Source organism: Oncorhynchus masou, chromosome 12 (genome assembly GCF_036934945.1).
Source record: "Oncorhynchus masou masou isolate Uvic2021 chromosome 12, UVic_Omas_1.1, whole genome shotgun sequence".
NCBI classification, from domain to species: domain Eukaryota; kingdom Metazoa; phylum Chordata; class Actinopteri; order Salmoniformes; family Salmonidae; genus Oncorhynchus; species Oncorhynchus masou.
This window is the reverse complement of record NC_088223.1, coordinates 38,402,816-38,412,909: the sequence shown is the minus strand read 5'-3', so window position 1 is coordinate 38,412,909 and position 10,094 is coordinate 38,402,816. Positions and strand designations below refer to the sequence as shown.

Sequence of the window (10,094 nt, the reverse complement as noted above, 5' to 3'; positions counted from 1 at the left end):
AATGTCTTGTTTGTTTTGTTCTATTTCCTCCAATTGTCCCTGGGTTTCAGACTTCATCAGATCAAACTCATCTCTTTCTTTCATGGTCAATTCCTTCTTTCTCTCAAAGGCTTCTTTTTCCTTCTGTATCTCCTCCTTTACATCTTCAAGTTGTTGTCTTTCCCTCGTGAGCTTTTCCTTCCAATCTATTTCCATAGGCTCGGTCTGTGCTTCTGCTTCAGCCTTCAAGCTTGTCAAGTCTTCCCTTTGTCTTTTCATCAGTTCAAGACTGATATCCAATTCCTCTTTCTCCTTATTTATCTTACCTGCCCTCTCTTCCAACTGATCTTTCTCTTTCAGTGTTTCATCCTTCCTGTCTTTCACTTCCTTCTTCTCTCTATCTAGTTCTTCACGCATTTTTTCCAACTCAAGCAATTTTGCATTCAGCTGGTCCTTTTCACTGTCAATTTCATCTCTAAGTCTTTTGATTTCACAACTTTCCTGCTTTAAGATGTCCATCTTCCTTCCGATTTCTTCACGCATTCTATCCTCTTCCTCTTTGAACCTTACCATCCTGTTATCCATGTTGTCTTTTTCTCTCACCATTTCTGCCTCTTTCACTCTCAGTTCACCCATTGTGCTTTCTATCATTTCCTTGTCATTATCCACCTCTAGCAACTGCTTTTTCATGTCCGTTGTCATTTGTTCCAAATGTTCTTTCTCTTTCCTTTGGTCTTCCATGTGAGATTCTGTCTCCTCTCTCTGTTGCTGTATCTCACTCCTCATTTGTTCCAGCTCCTCTCTCTCCTTTGTTAGCACATCTCGACTTTCTTCATGTCTTGTTTCTCTCTTTCAATCTTGTCATTCATGAGTTCCAGTTCGTTCTGCGTTTGTTTGCTCTTTTCCATAAAACCCACCATTTCTTCTCTTTGTTTTTGAGTTTGGATAGCCAGTTCTTCAACCTTCCCCCTCTCCCGTCTTGTCTCATCCATGATCTGATTTACGTCTTCAGACCGTCTTTCTAACTCAGCTTTGATCTGATCCAGCTTTTCCTTCTCCACACGAATGTCTTGTTTGTTTTGTTCTATTTCCTCCAATTGTCCCTGGGTTTCAGACTTCATCAGATCAAACTCATCTCTTTCTTTCATGGTCAATTCCTTCTTTCTCTCAAAGGCTTCTTTTTCCTTCTGTATCTCCTCCTTTACATCTTCAAGTTGTTGTCTTTCCTCGTGAGCTTTTCCTTCCAATCTATTTCCATAGGCTCGGTCTGTGCTTCTGCTTCAGCCTTCAAGCTTGTCAAGTCTTCCCTTTGTCTTTTCATCAGTTCAAGACTGATATCCAATTCCTCTTTCTCCTTATTTATCTTACCTGCCCTCTCTTCCAACTGATCTTTCTCTTTCAGTGTTTCATCCTTCCTGTCTTTCACTTCCTTCTTCTCTCTATCTAGTTCTTCACGCATTTTTTCCAACTCAAGCAATTTTGCATTCAGCTGGTCCTTTTCACTGTCAATTTCATCTCTAAGTCTTTTGATTTCACAACTTTCCTGCTTTAAGATGTCCATCTTCCTTCCGATTTCTTCACGCATTCTATCCTCTTCCTCTTTGAACCTTACCATCCTGTTATCCATGTTGTCTTTTTCTCTCACCATTTCTGCCTCTTTCACTCTCAGTTCACCCATTGTGCTTTCTATCATTTCCTTGTCATTATCCACCTCTAGCAACTGCTTTTTCATGTCCGTTGTCATTTGTTCCAAATGTTCTTTCTCTTTCCTTTGGTCTTCCATGTGAGATTCTGTCTCCTCTCTCTGTTGCTGTATCTCACTCCTCATTTGTTCCAGCTCCTCTCTCTCCTTTGTTAGCACATCTCGACTTTCTTCAATGTCTTGTTTCTCTCTTTCAATCTTGTCATTCATGAGTTCCAGTTCGTTCTGCGTTTGTTTGCTCTTTTCCATAAAACCCACCATTTCTTCTCTTTGTTTTTGAGTTTGGATAGCCAGTTCTTCAACCTTCCCCCTCTCCCGTCTTGTCTCATCCATGATCTGATTTACGTCTTCAGACCGTCTTTCTAACTCAGCTTTGATCTGATCCAGCTTTTCCTTCTCCACACGAATGTCTTGTTTGTTTTGTTCTATTTCCTCCAATTGTCCCTGGGTTTCAGACTTCATCAGATCAAACTCATCTCTTTCTTTCATGGTCAATTCCTTCTTTCTCTCAAAGGCTTCTTTTTCCTTCTGTATCTCCTCCTTTACATCTTCAAGTTGTTGTCTTTCCCTCGTGAGCTTTTCCTTCCAATCTATTTCCATAGGCTCGGTCTGTGCTTCTGCTTCAGCCTTCAAGCTTGTCAAGTCTTCCCTTTGTCTTTTCATCAGTTCAAGACTGATATCCAATTCCTCTTTCTCCTTATTTATCTTACCTGCCCTCTCTTCCAACTGATCTTTCTCTTTCAGTGTTTCATCCTTCCTGTCTTTCACTTCCTTCTTCTCTCTATCTAGTTCTTCACGCATTTTTTCCAACTCAAGCAATTTTGCATTCAGCTGGTCCTTTTCACTGTCAATTTCATCTCTAAGTCTTTTGATTTCACAACTTTCCTGCTTTAAGATGTCCATCTTCCTTCCGATTTCTTCATGCATTCTATCCTCTTCCTCTTTGAACCTTACCATCCTGTTATCCATGTTGTCTTTTTCTCTCACCATTTCTGCCTCTTTCACTCTCAGTTCACCCATTGTGCTTTCTATCATTTCCTTGTCATTATCCACCTCTAGCAACTGCTTTTTCATGTCCGTTGTCATTTGTTCCAAATGTTCTTTCTCTTTCCTTTGGTCTTCCATGTGAGATTCTGTCTCCTCTCTCTGTTGCTGTATCTCACTCCTCATTTGTTCCAGCTCCTCTCTCTCCTTTGTTAGCACATCTCGACTTTCTTCGATGTCTTGTTTCTCTCTTTCAATCTTGTCATTCATGAGTTCCAGTTCGTTCTGCGTTTGTTTGCTCTTTTCCATAAAACCCACCATTTCTTCTCTTTGTTTTTGAGTTTGGATAGCCAGTTCTTCAACCTTCCCCCTCTCCCGTCTTGTCTCATCCATGATCTGATTTACGTCTTCAGACCGTCTTTCTAACTCAGCTTTGATCTGATCCAGCTTTTCCTTCTCCACACGAATGTCTTGTTTGTTTTGTTCTATTTCCTCCAATTGTCCCTGGGTTTCAGACTTCATCAGATCAAACTCATCTCTTTCTTTCATGGTCAATTCCTTCTTTCTCTCAAAGGCTTCTTTTTCCTTCTGTATCTCCTCCTTTACATCTTCAAGTTGTTGTCTTTCCCTCGTGAGCTTTTCCTTCCAATCTATTTCCATAGGCTCGGTCTGTGCTTCTGCTTCAGCTTTCAAGCTTGTCAAGTCTTCCCTTTGTCTTTTCATCAGTTCAAGACTGATATCCAATTCCTCTTTCTCCTTATTTATCTTACCTGCCCTCTCTTCCAACTGATCTTTCTCTTTCAGTGTTTCATCCTTCCTGTCTTTCACTTCCTTCTTCTCTCTATCTAGTTCTTCACGCATTTTTTCCAACTCAAGCAATTTTGCATTCAGCTGGTCCTTTTCACTGTCAATTTCATCTCTAAGTCTTTTGATTTCACAACTTTCCTGCTTTAAGATGTCCATCTTCCTTCCGATTTCTTCACGCATTCTATCCTCTTCCTCTTTGAACCTTACCATCCTGTTATCCATGTTGTCTTTTTCTCTCACCATTTCTGCCTCTTTCACTCTCAGTTCACCCATTGTGCTTTCTATCATTTCCTTGTCATTATCCACCTCTAGCAACTGCTTTTTCATGTCCGTTGTCATTTGTTCCAAATGTTCTTTCTCTTTCCTTTGGTCTTCCATGTGAGATTCTGTCTCCTCTCTCTGTTGCTGTATCTCACTCCTCATTTGTTCCAGCTCCTCTCTCTCCTTTGTTAGCACATCTCGACTTTCTTCAATGTCTTGTTTCTCTCTTTCAATCTTGTCATTCATGAGTTCCAGTTCGTTCTGCGTTTGTTTGCTCTTTTCCATAAAACCCACCATTTCTTCTCTTTGTTTTTGAGTTTGGATAGCCAGTTCTTCAACCTTCCCCCTCTCCCGTCTTGTCTCATCCATGATCTGATTTACGTCTTCAGACCGTCTTTCTAACTCAGCTTTGATCTGATCCAGCTTTTCCTTCTCCACACGAATGTCTTGTTTGTTTTGTTCTATTTCCTCCAATTGTCCCTGGGTTTCAGACTTCATCAGATCAAACTCATCTCTTTCTTTCATGGTCAATTCCTTCTTTCTCTCAAAGGCTTCTTTTTCCTTCTGTATCTCCTCCTTTACATCTTCAAGTTGTTGTCTTTCCCTCGTGAGCTTTTCCTTCCAATCTATTTCCATAGGCTCGGTCTGTGCTTCTGCTTCAGCCTTCAAGCTTGTCAAGTCTTCCCTTTGTCTTTTCATCAGTTCAAGACTGATATCCAATTCCTCTTTCTCCTTATTTATCTTACCTGCCCTCTCTTCCAACTGATCTTTCTCTTTCAGTGTTTCATCCTTCCTGTCTTTCACTTCCTTCTTCTCTCTATCTAGTTCTTCACGCATTTTTTCCAACTCAAGCAATTTTGCATTCAGCTGGTCCTTTTCACTGTCAATTTCATCTCTAAGTCTTTTGATTTCACAACTTTCCTGCTTTAAGATGTCCATCTTCCTTCCGATTTCTTCATGCATTCTATCCTCTTCCTCTTTGAACCTTACCATCCTGTTATCCATGTTGTCTTTTTCTCTCACCATTTCTGCCTCTTTCACTCTCAGTTCACCCATTGTGCTTTCTATCATTTCCTTGTCATTATCCACCTCTAGCAACTGCTTTTTCATGTCCGTTGTCATTTGTTCCAAATGTTCTTTCTCTTTCCTTTGGTCTTCCATGTGAGATTCTGTCTCCTCTCTCTGTTGCTGTATCTCACTCCTCATTTGTTCCAGCTCCTCTCTCTCCTTTGTTAGCACATCTCGACTTTCTTCGATGTCTTGTTTCTCTCTTTCAATCTTGTCATTCATGAGTTCCAGTTCGTTCTGCGTTTGTTTGCTCTTTTCCATAAAACCCACCATTTCTCTCTTTGTTTTTGAGTTTGGATAGCCAGTTCTTCAACCTTCCCCCTCTCCGTCTTGTCTCATCCATGATCTGATTTACGACTTCAGACCGTCTTTCTAACTCAGCTTTGATCTGATCCAGCTTTTCCTTCTCCACACGAATGTCTTGTTTGTTTTGTTCTATTTCCTCCAATTGTCCCTGGGTTTCAGACTTCATCAGATCAAACTCATCTCTTTCTTTCATGGTCAATTCCTTCTTTCTCTCAAAGGCTTCTTTTTCCTTCTGTATCTCCTCCTTTACATCTTCAAGTTGTTGTCTTTCCCTCGTGAGCTTTTCCTTCCAATCTATTTCCATAGGCTCGGTCTGTGCTTCTGCTTCAGCCTTCAAGCTTGTCAAGTCTTCCCTTTGTCTTTTCATCAGTTCAAGACTGATATCCAATTCCTCTTTCTCCTTATTTATCTTACCTGCCCTCTCTTCCAACTGATCTTTCTCTTTCAGTGTTTCATCCTTCCTGTCTTTCACTTCCTTCTTCTCTCTATCTAGTTCTTCACGCATTTTTTCCAACTCAAGCAATTTTGCATTCAGCTGGTCCTTTTCACTGTCAATTTCATCTCTAAGTCTTTTGATTTCACAACTTTCCTGCTTTAAGATGTCCATCTTCCTTCCGATTTCTTCACGCATTCTATCCTCTTCCTCTTTGAACCTTACCATCCTGTTATCCATGTTGTCTTTTTCTCTCACCATTTCTGCCTCTTTCACTCTCAGTTCACCCATTGTGCTTTCTATCATTTCCTTGTCATTATCCACCTCTAGCAACTGCTTTTTCATGTCCGTTGTCATTTGTTCCAAATGTTCTTTCTCTTTCCTTTGGTCTTCCATGTGAGATTCTGTCTCCTCTCTCTGTTGCTGTATCTCACTCCTCATTTGTTCCAGCTCCTCTCTCTCCTTTGTTAGCACATCTCGACTTTCTTCAATGTCTTGTTTCTCTCTTTCAATCTTGTCATTCATGAGTTCCAGTTCGTTCTGCGTTTGTTTGCTCTTTTCCATAAAACCCACCATTTCTTCTCTTTGTTTTTGAGTTTGGATAGCCAGTTCTTCAACCTTCCCCCTCTCCCGTCTTGTCTCATCCATGATCTGATTTACGTCTTCAGACCGTCTTTCTAACTCAGCTTTGATCTGATCCAGCTTTTCCTTCTCCACACGAATGTCTTGTTTGTTTTGTTCTATTTCCTCCAATTGTCCCTGGGTTTCAGACTTCATCAGATCAAACTCATCTCTTTCTTTCATGGTCAATTCCTTCTTTCTCTCAAAGGCTTCTTTTTCCTTCTGTATCTCCTCCTTTACATCTTCAAGTTGTTGTCTTTCCCTCGTGAGCTTTTCCTTCCAATCTATTTCCATAGGCTCGGTCTGTGCTTCTGCTTCAGCTTTCAAGCTTGTCAAGTCTTCCCTTTGTCTTTTCATCAGTTCAAGACTGATATCCAATTCCTCTTTCTCCTTATTTATCTTACCTGCCCTCTCTTCCAACTGATCTTTCTCTTTCAGTGTTTCATCCTTCCTGTCTTTCACTTCCTTCTTCTCTCTATCTAGTTCTTCACGCATTTTTTCCAACTCAAGCAATTTTGCATTCAGCTGGTCCTTTTCACTGTCAATTTCATCTCTAAGTCTTTTGATTTCACAACTTTCCTGCTTTAAGATGTCCATCTTCCTTCCGATTTCTTCACGCATTCTATCCTCTTCCTCTTTGAACCTTACCATCCTGTTATCCATGTTGTCTTTTTCTCTCACCATTTCTGCCTCTTTCACTCTCAGTTCACCCATTGTGCTTTCTATCATTTCCTTGTCATTATCCACCTCTAGCAACTGCTTTTTCATGTCCGTTGTCATTTGTTCCAAATGTTCTTTCTCTTTCCTTTGGTCTTCCATGTGAGATTCTGTCTCCTCTCTCTGTTGCTGTATCTCACTCCTCATTTGTTCCAGCTCCTCTCTCTCCTTTGTTAGCACATCTCGACTTTCTTCAATGTCTTGTTTCTCTCTTTCAATCTTGTCATTCATGAGTTCCAGTTCGTTCTGCGTTTGTTTGCTCTTTTCCATAAAACCCACCATTTCTTCTCTTTGTTTTTGAGTTTGGATAGCCAGTTCTTCAACCTTCCCCTCTCCCGTCTTGTCTCATCCATGATCTGATTTACGTCTTCAGACCGTCTTTCTAACTCAGCTTTGATCTGATCCAGCTTTTCCTTCTCCACACGAATGTCTTGTTTGTTTTGTTCTATTTCCTCCAATTGTCCCTGGGTTTCAGACTTCATCAGATCAAACTCATCTCTTTCTTTCATGGTCAATTCCTTCTTTCTCTCAAAGGCTTCTTTTTCCTTCTGTATCTCCTCCTTTACATCTTCAAGTTGTTGTCTTTCCCTCGTGAGCTTTTCCTTCCAATCTATTTCCATAGGCTCGGTCTGTGCTTCTGCTTCAGCCTTCAAGCTTGTCAAGTCTTCCCTTTGTCTTTTCATCAGTTCAAGACTGATATCCAATTCCTCTTTCTCCTTATTTATCTTACCTGCCCTCTCTTCCAACTGATCTTTCTCTTTCAGTGTTTCATCCTTCCTGTCTTTCACTTCCTTCTTCTCTCTATCTAGTTCTTCACGCATTTTTTCCAACTCAAGCAATTTTGCATTCAGCTGGTCCTTTTCACTGTCAATTTCATCTCTAAGTCTTTTGATTTCACAACTTTCCTGCTTTAAGATGTCCATCTTCCTTCCGATTTCTTCACGCATTCTATCCTCTTCCTCTTTGAACCTTACCATCCTGTTATCCATGTTGTCTTTTTTCTCTCACCATTTCTGCCTCTTTCACTCTCAGTTCACCCATTGTGCTTTCTATCATTTCCTTGTCATTATCCACCTCTAGCAACTGCTTTTTCATGTCCGTTGTCATTTGTTCCAAATGTTCTTTCTCTTTCCTTTGGTCTTCCATGTGAGATTCTGTCTCCTCTCTCTGTTGCTGTATCTCACTCCTCATTTGTTCCAGCTCCTCTCTCTCCTTTGTTAGCACATCTCGACTTTCTTCAATGTCTTGTTTCTCTCTTTCAATCTTGTCATTCATGAGTTCCAGTTCGTTCTGCGTTTGTTTGCTCTTTTCCATAAAACCCACCATTTCTTCTCTTTGTTTTTGAGTTTGGATAGCCAGTTCTTCAACCTTCCCCCTCTCCCGTCTTGTCTCATCCATGATCTGATTTACGTCTTCAGACCGTCTTTCTAACTCAGCTTTGATCTGATCCAGCTTTTCCTTCTCCACACGAATGTCTTGTTTGTTTTGTTCTATTTCCTCCAATTGTCCCTGGGTTTCAGACTTCATCAGATCAAACTCATCTCTTTCTTTCATGGTCAATTCCTTCTTTCTCTCAAAGGCTTCTTTTTCCTTCTGTATCTCCTCCTTTACATCTTCAAGTTGTTGTCTTTCCCTCGTGAGCTTTTCCTTCCAATCTATTTCCATAGGCTCGGTCTGTGCTTCTGCTTCAGCCTTCAAGCTTGTCAAGTCTTCCCTTTGTCTTTTCATCAGTTCAAGACTGATATCCAATTCCTCTTTCTCCTTATTTATCTTACCTGCCCTCTTCCAACTGATCTTTCTCTTTCAGTGTTTCATCCTTCCTGTCTTTCACTTCCTTCTTCTCTCTATCTAGTTCTTCACACATTTTTTCCAACTCAAGCAATTTTGCATTCAGCTGGTCCTTTTCACTGTCAATTTCATCTCTAAGTCTTTTGATTTCACAACTTTCCTGCTTTAAGATGTCCATCTTCCTTCCGATTTCTTCATGCATTCTATCCTCTTCCTCTTTGAACCTTACCATCCTGTTATCCATGTTGTCTTTTTCTCTCACCATTTCTGCATCTTTCACTCTCAGTTCACCCATTGTGCTTTCTATCATTTCCTTGTCATTATCCACCTCTAGCAACTGCTTTTTCATGTCCGTTGTCATTTGTTCCAAATGTTCTTTCTCTTTCCTTTGGTCTTCCATGTGAGATTCTGTCTCCTCTCTCTGTTGCTGTATCTCACTCCTCATTTGTTCCAGCTCCTCTCTCTCCTTTGTTAGCACATCTCGACTTTCTTCGATGTCTTGTTTCTCTCTTTCAATCTTGTCATTCATGAGTTCCAGTTCGTTCTGCGTTTGTTTGCTCTTTTCCATAAAACCCACCATTTCTTCTCTTTGTTTTTGAGTTTGGATAGCCAGTTCTTCAACCTTCCCCCTCTCCCGTCTTGTCTCATCCATGATCTGATTTACGTCTTCAGACCGTCTTTCTAACTCAGCTTTGATCTGATCCAGCTTTTCCTTCTCCACACGAATGTCTTGTTTGTTTTGTTCTATTTCCTCCAATTGTCCCTGGGTTTCAGACTTCATCAGATCAAACTCATCTCTTTCTTTCATGGTCAATTCCTTCTTTCTCTCAAAGGCTTCTTTTTCCTTCTGTATCTCCTCCTTTACATCTTCAAGTTGTTGTCTTTCCCTCGTGAGCTTTTCCTTCCAATCTATTTCCATAGGCTCGGTCTGTGCTTCTGCTTCAGCTTTCAAGCTTGTCAAGTCTTCCCTTTGTCTTTTCATCAGTTCAAGACTGATATCCAATTCCTCTTTCTCCTTATTTATCTTACCTGCCCTCTCTTCCAACTGATCTTTCTCTTTCAGTGTTTCATCCTTCCTGTCTTTCACTTCCTTCTTCTCTCTATCTAGTTCTTCACGCATTTTTTCCAACTCAAGCAATTTTGCATTCAGCTGGTCCTTTTCACTGTCAATTTCATCTCTAAGTCTTTTGATTTCACAACTTTCCTGCTTTAAGATGTCCATCTTCCTTCCGATTTCTTCACGCATTCTATCCTCTTCCTCTTTGAACCTTACCATCCTGTTATCCATGTTGTCTTTTTCTCTCACCATTTCTGCCTCTTTCACTCTCAGTTCACCCATTGTGCTTTCTATCATTTCCTTGTCATTATCCACCTCTAGCAACTGCTTTTTCATGTCCGTTGTCATTTGTTCCAAATGTTCTTTCTCTT

The 10,094-nt window shown here is 40.6% G+C and overlaps 1 protein-coding gene across 1 annotated transcript; it reads right to left on the bottom strand.

Annotated features, from left to right (window-relative positions):
- Positions 1–1,180: 1,180 nt before the first annotated feature.
- Positions 1,181–4,843, bottom strand: LOC135549317 (trichohyalin-like). Its single transcript, XM_064979323.1, has one exon. It carries the CDS (start codon positions 4,841–4,843, stop codon positions 1,181–1,183), a length of 3,663 nt encoding a protein of 1,220 aa, XP_064835395.1.
- Between the last annotated feature and the right edge of the window lie 5,251 nt (positions 4,844–10,094).

Bases quoted from the DNA above. Each gene is read 5' to 3' on its own strand.
- LOC135549317 (XM_064979323.1), bottom strand. From the start codon at position 4,843: ATGAAAAAGCAGTTGCTAGAGGTGGATAATGACAAGGAAATGATAGAA.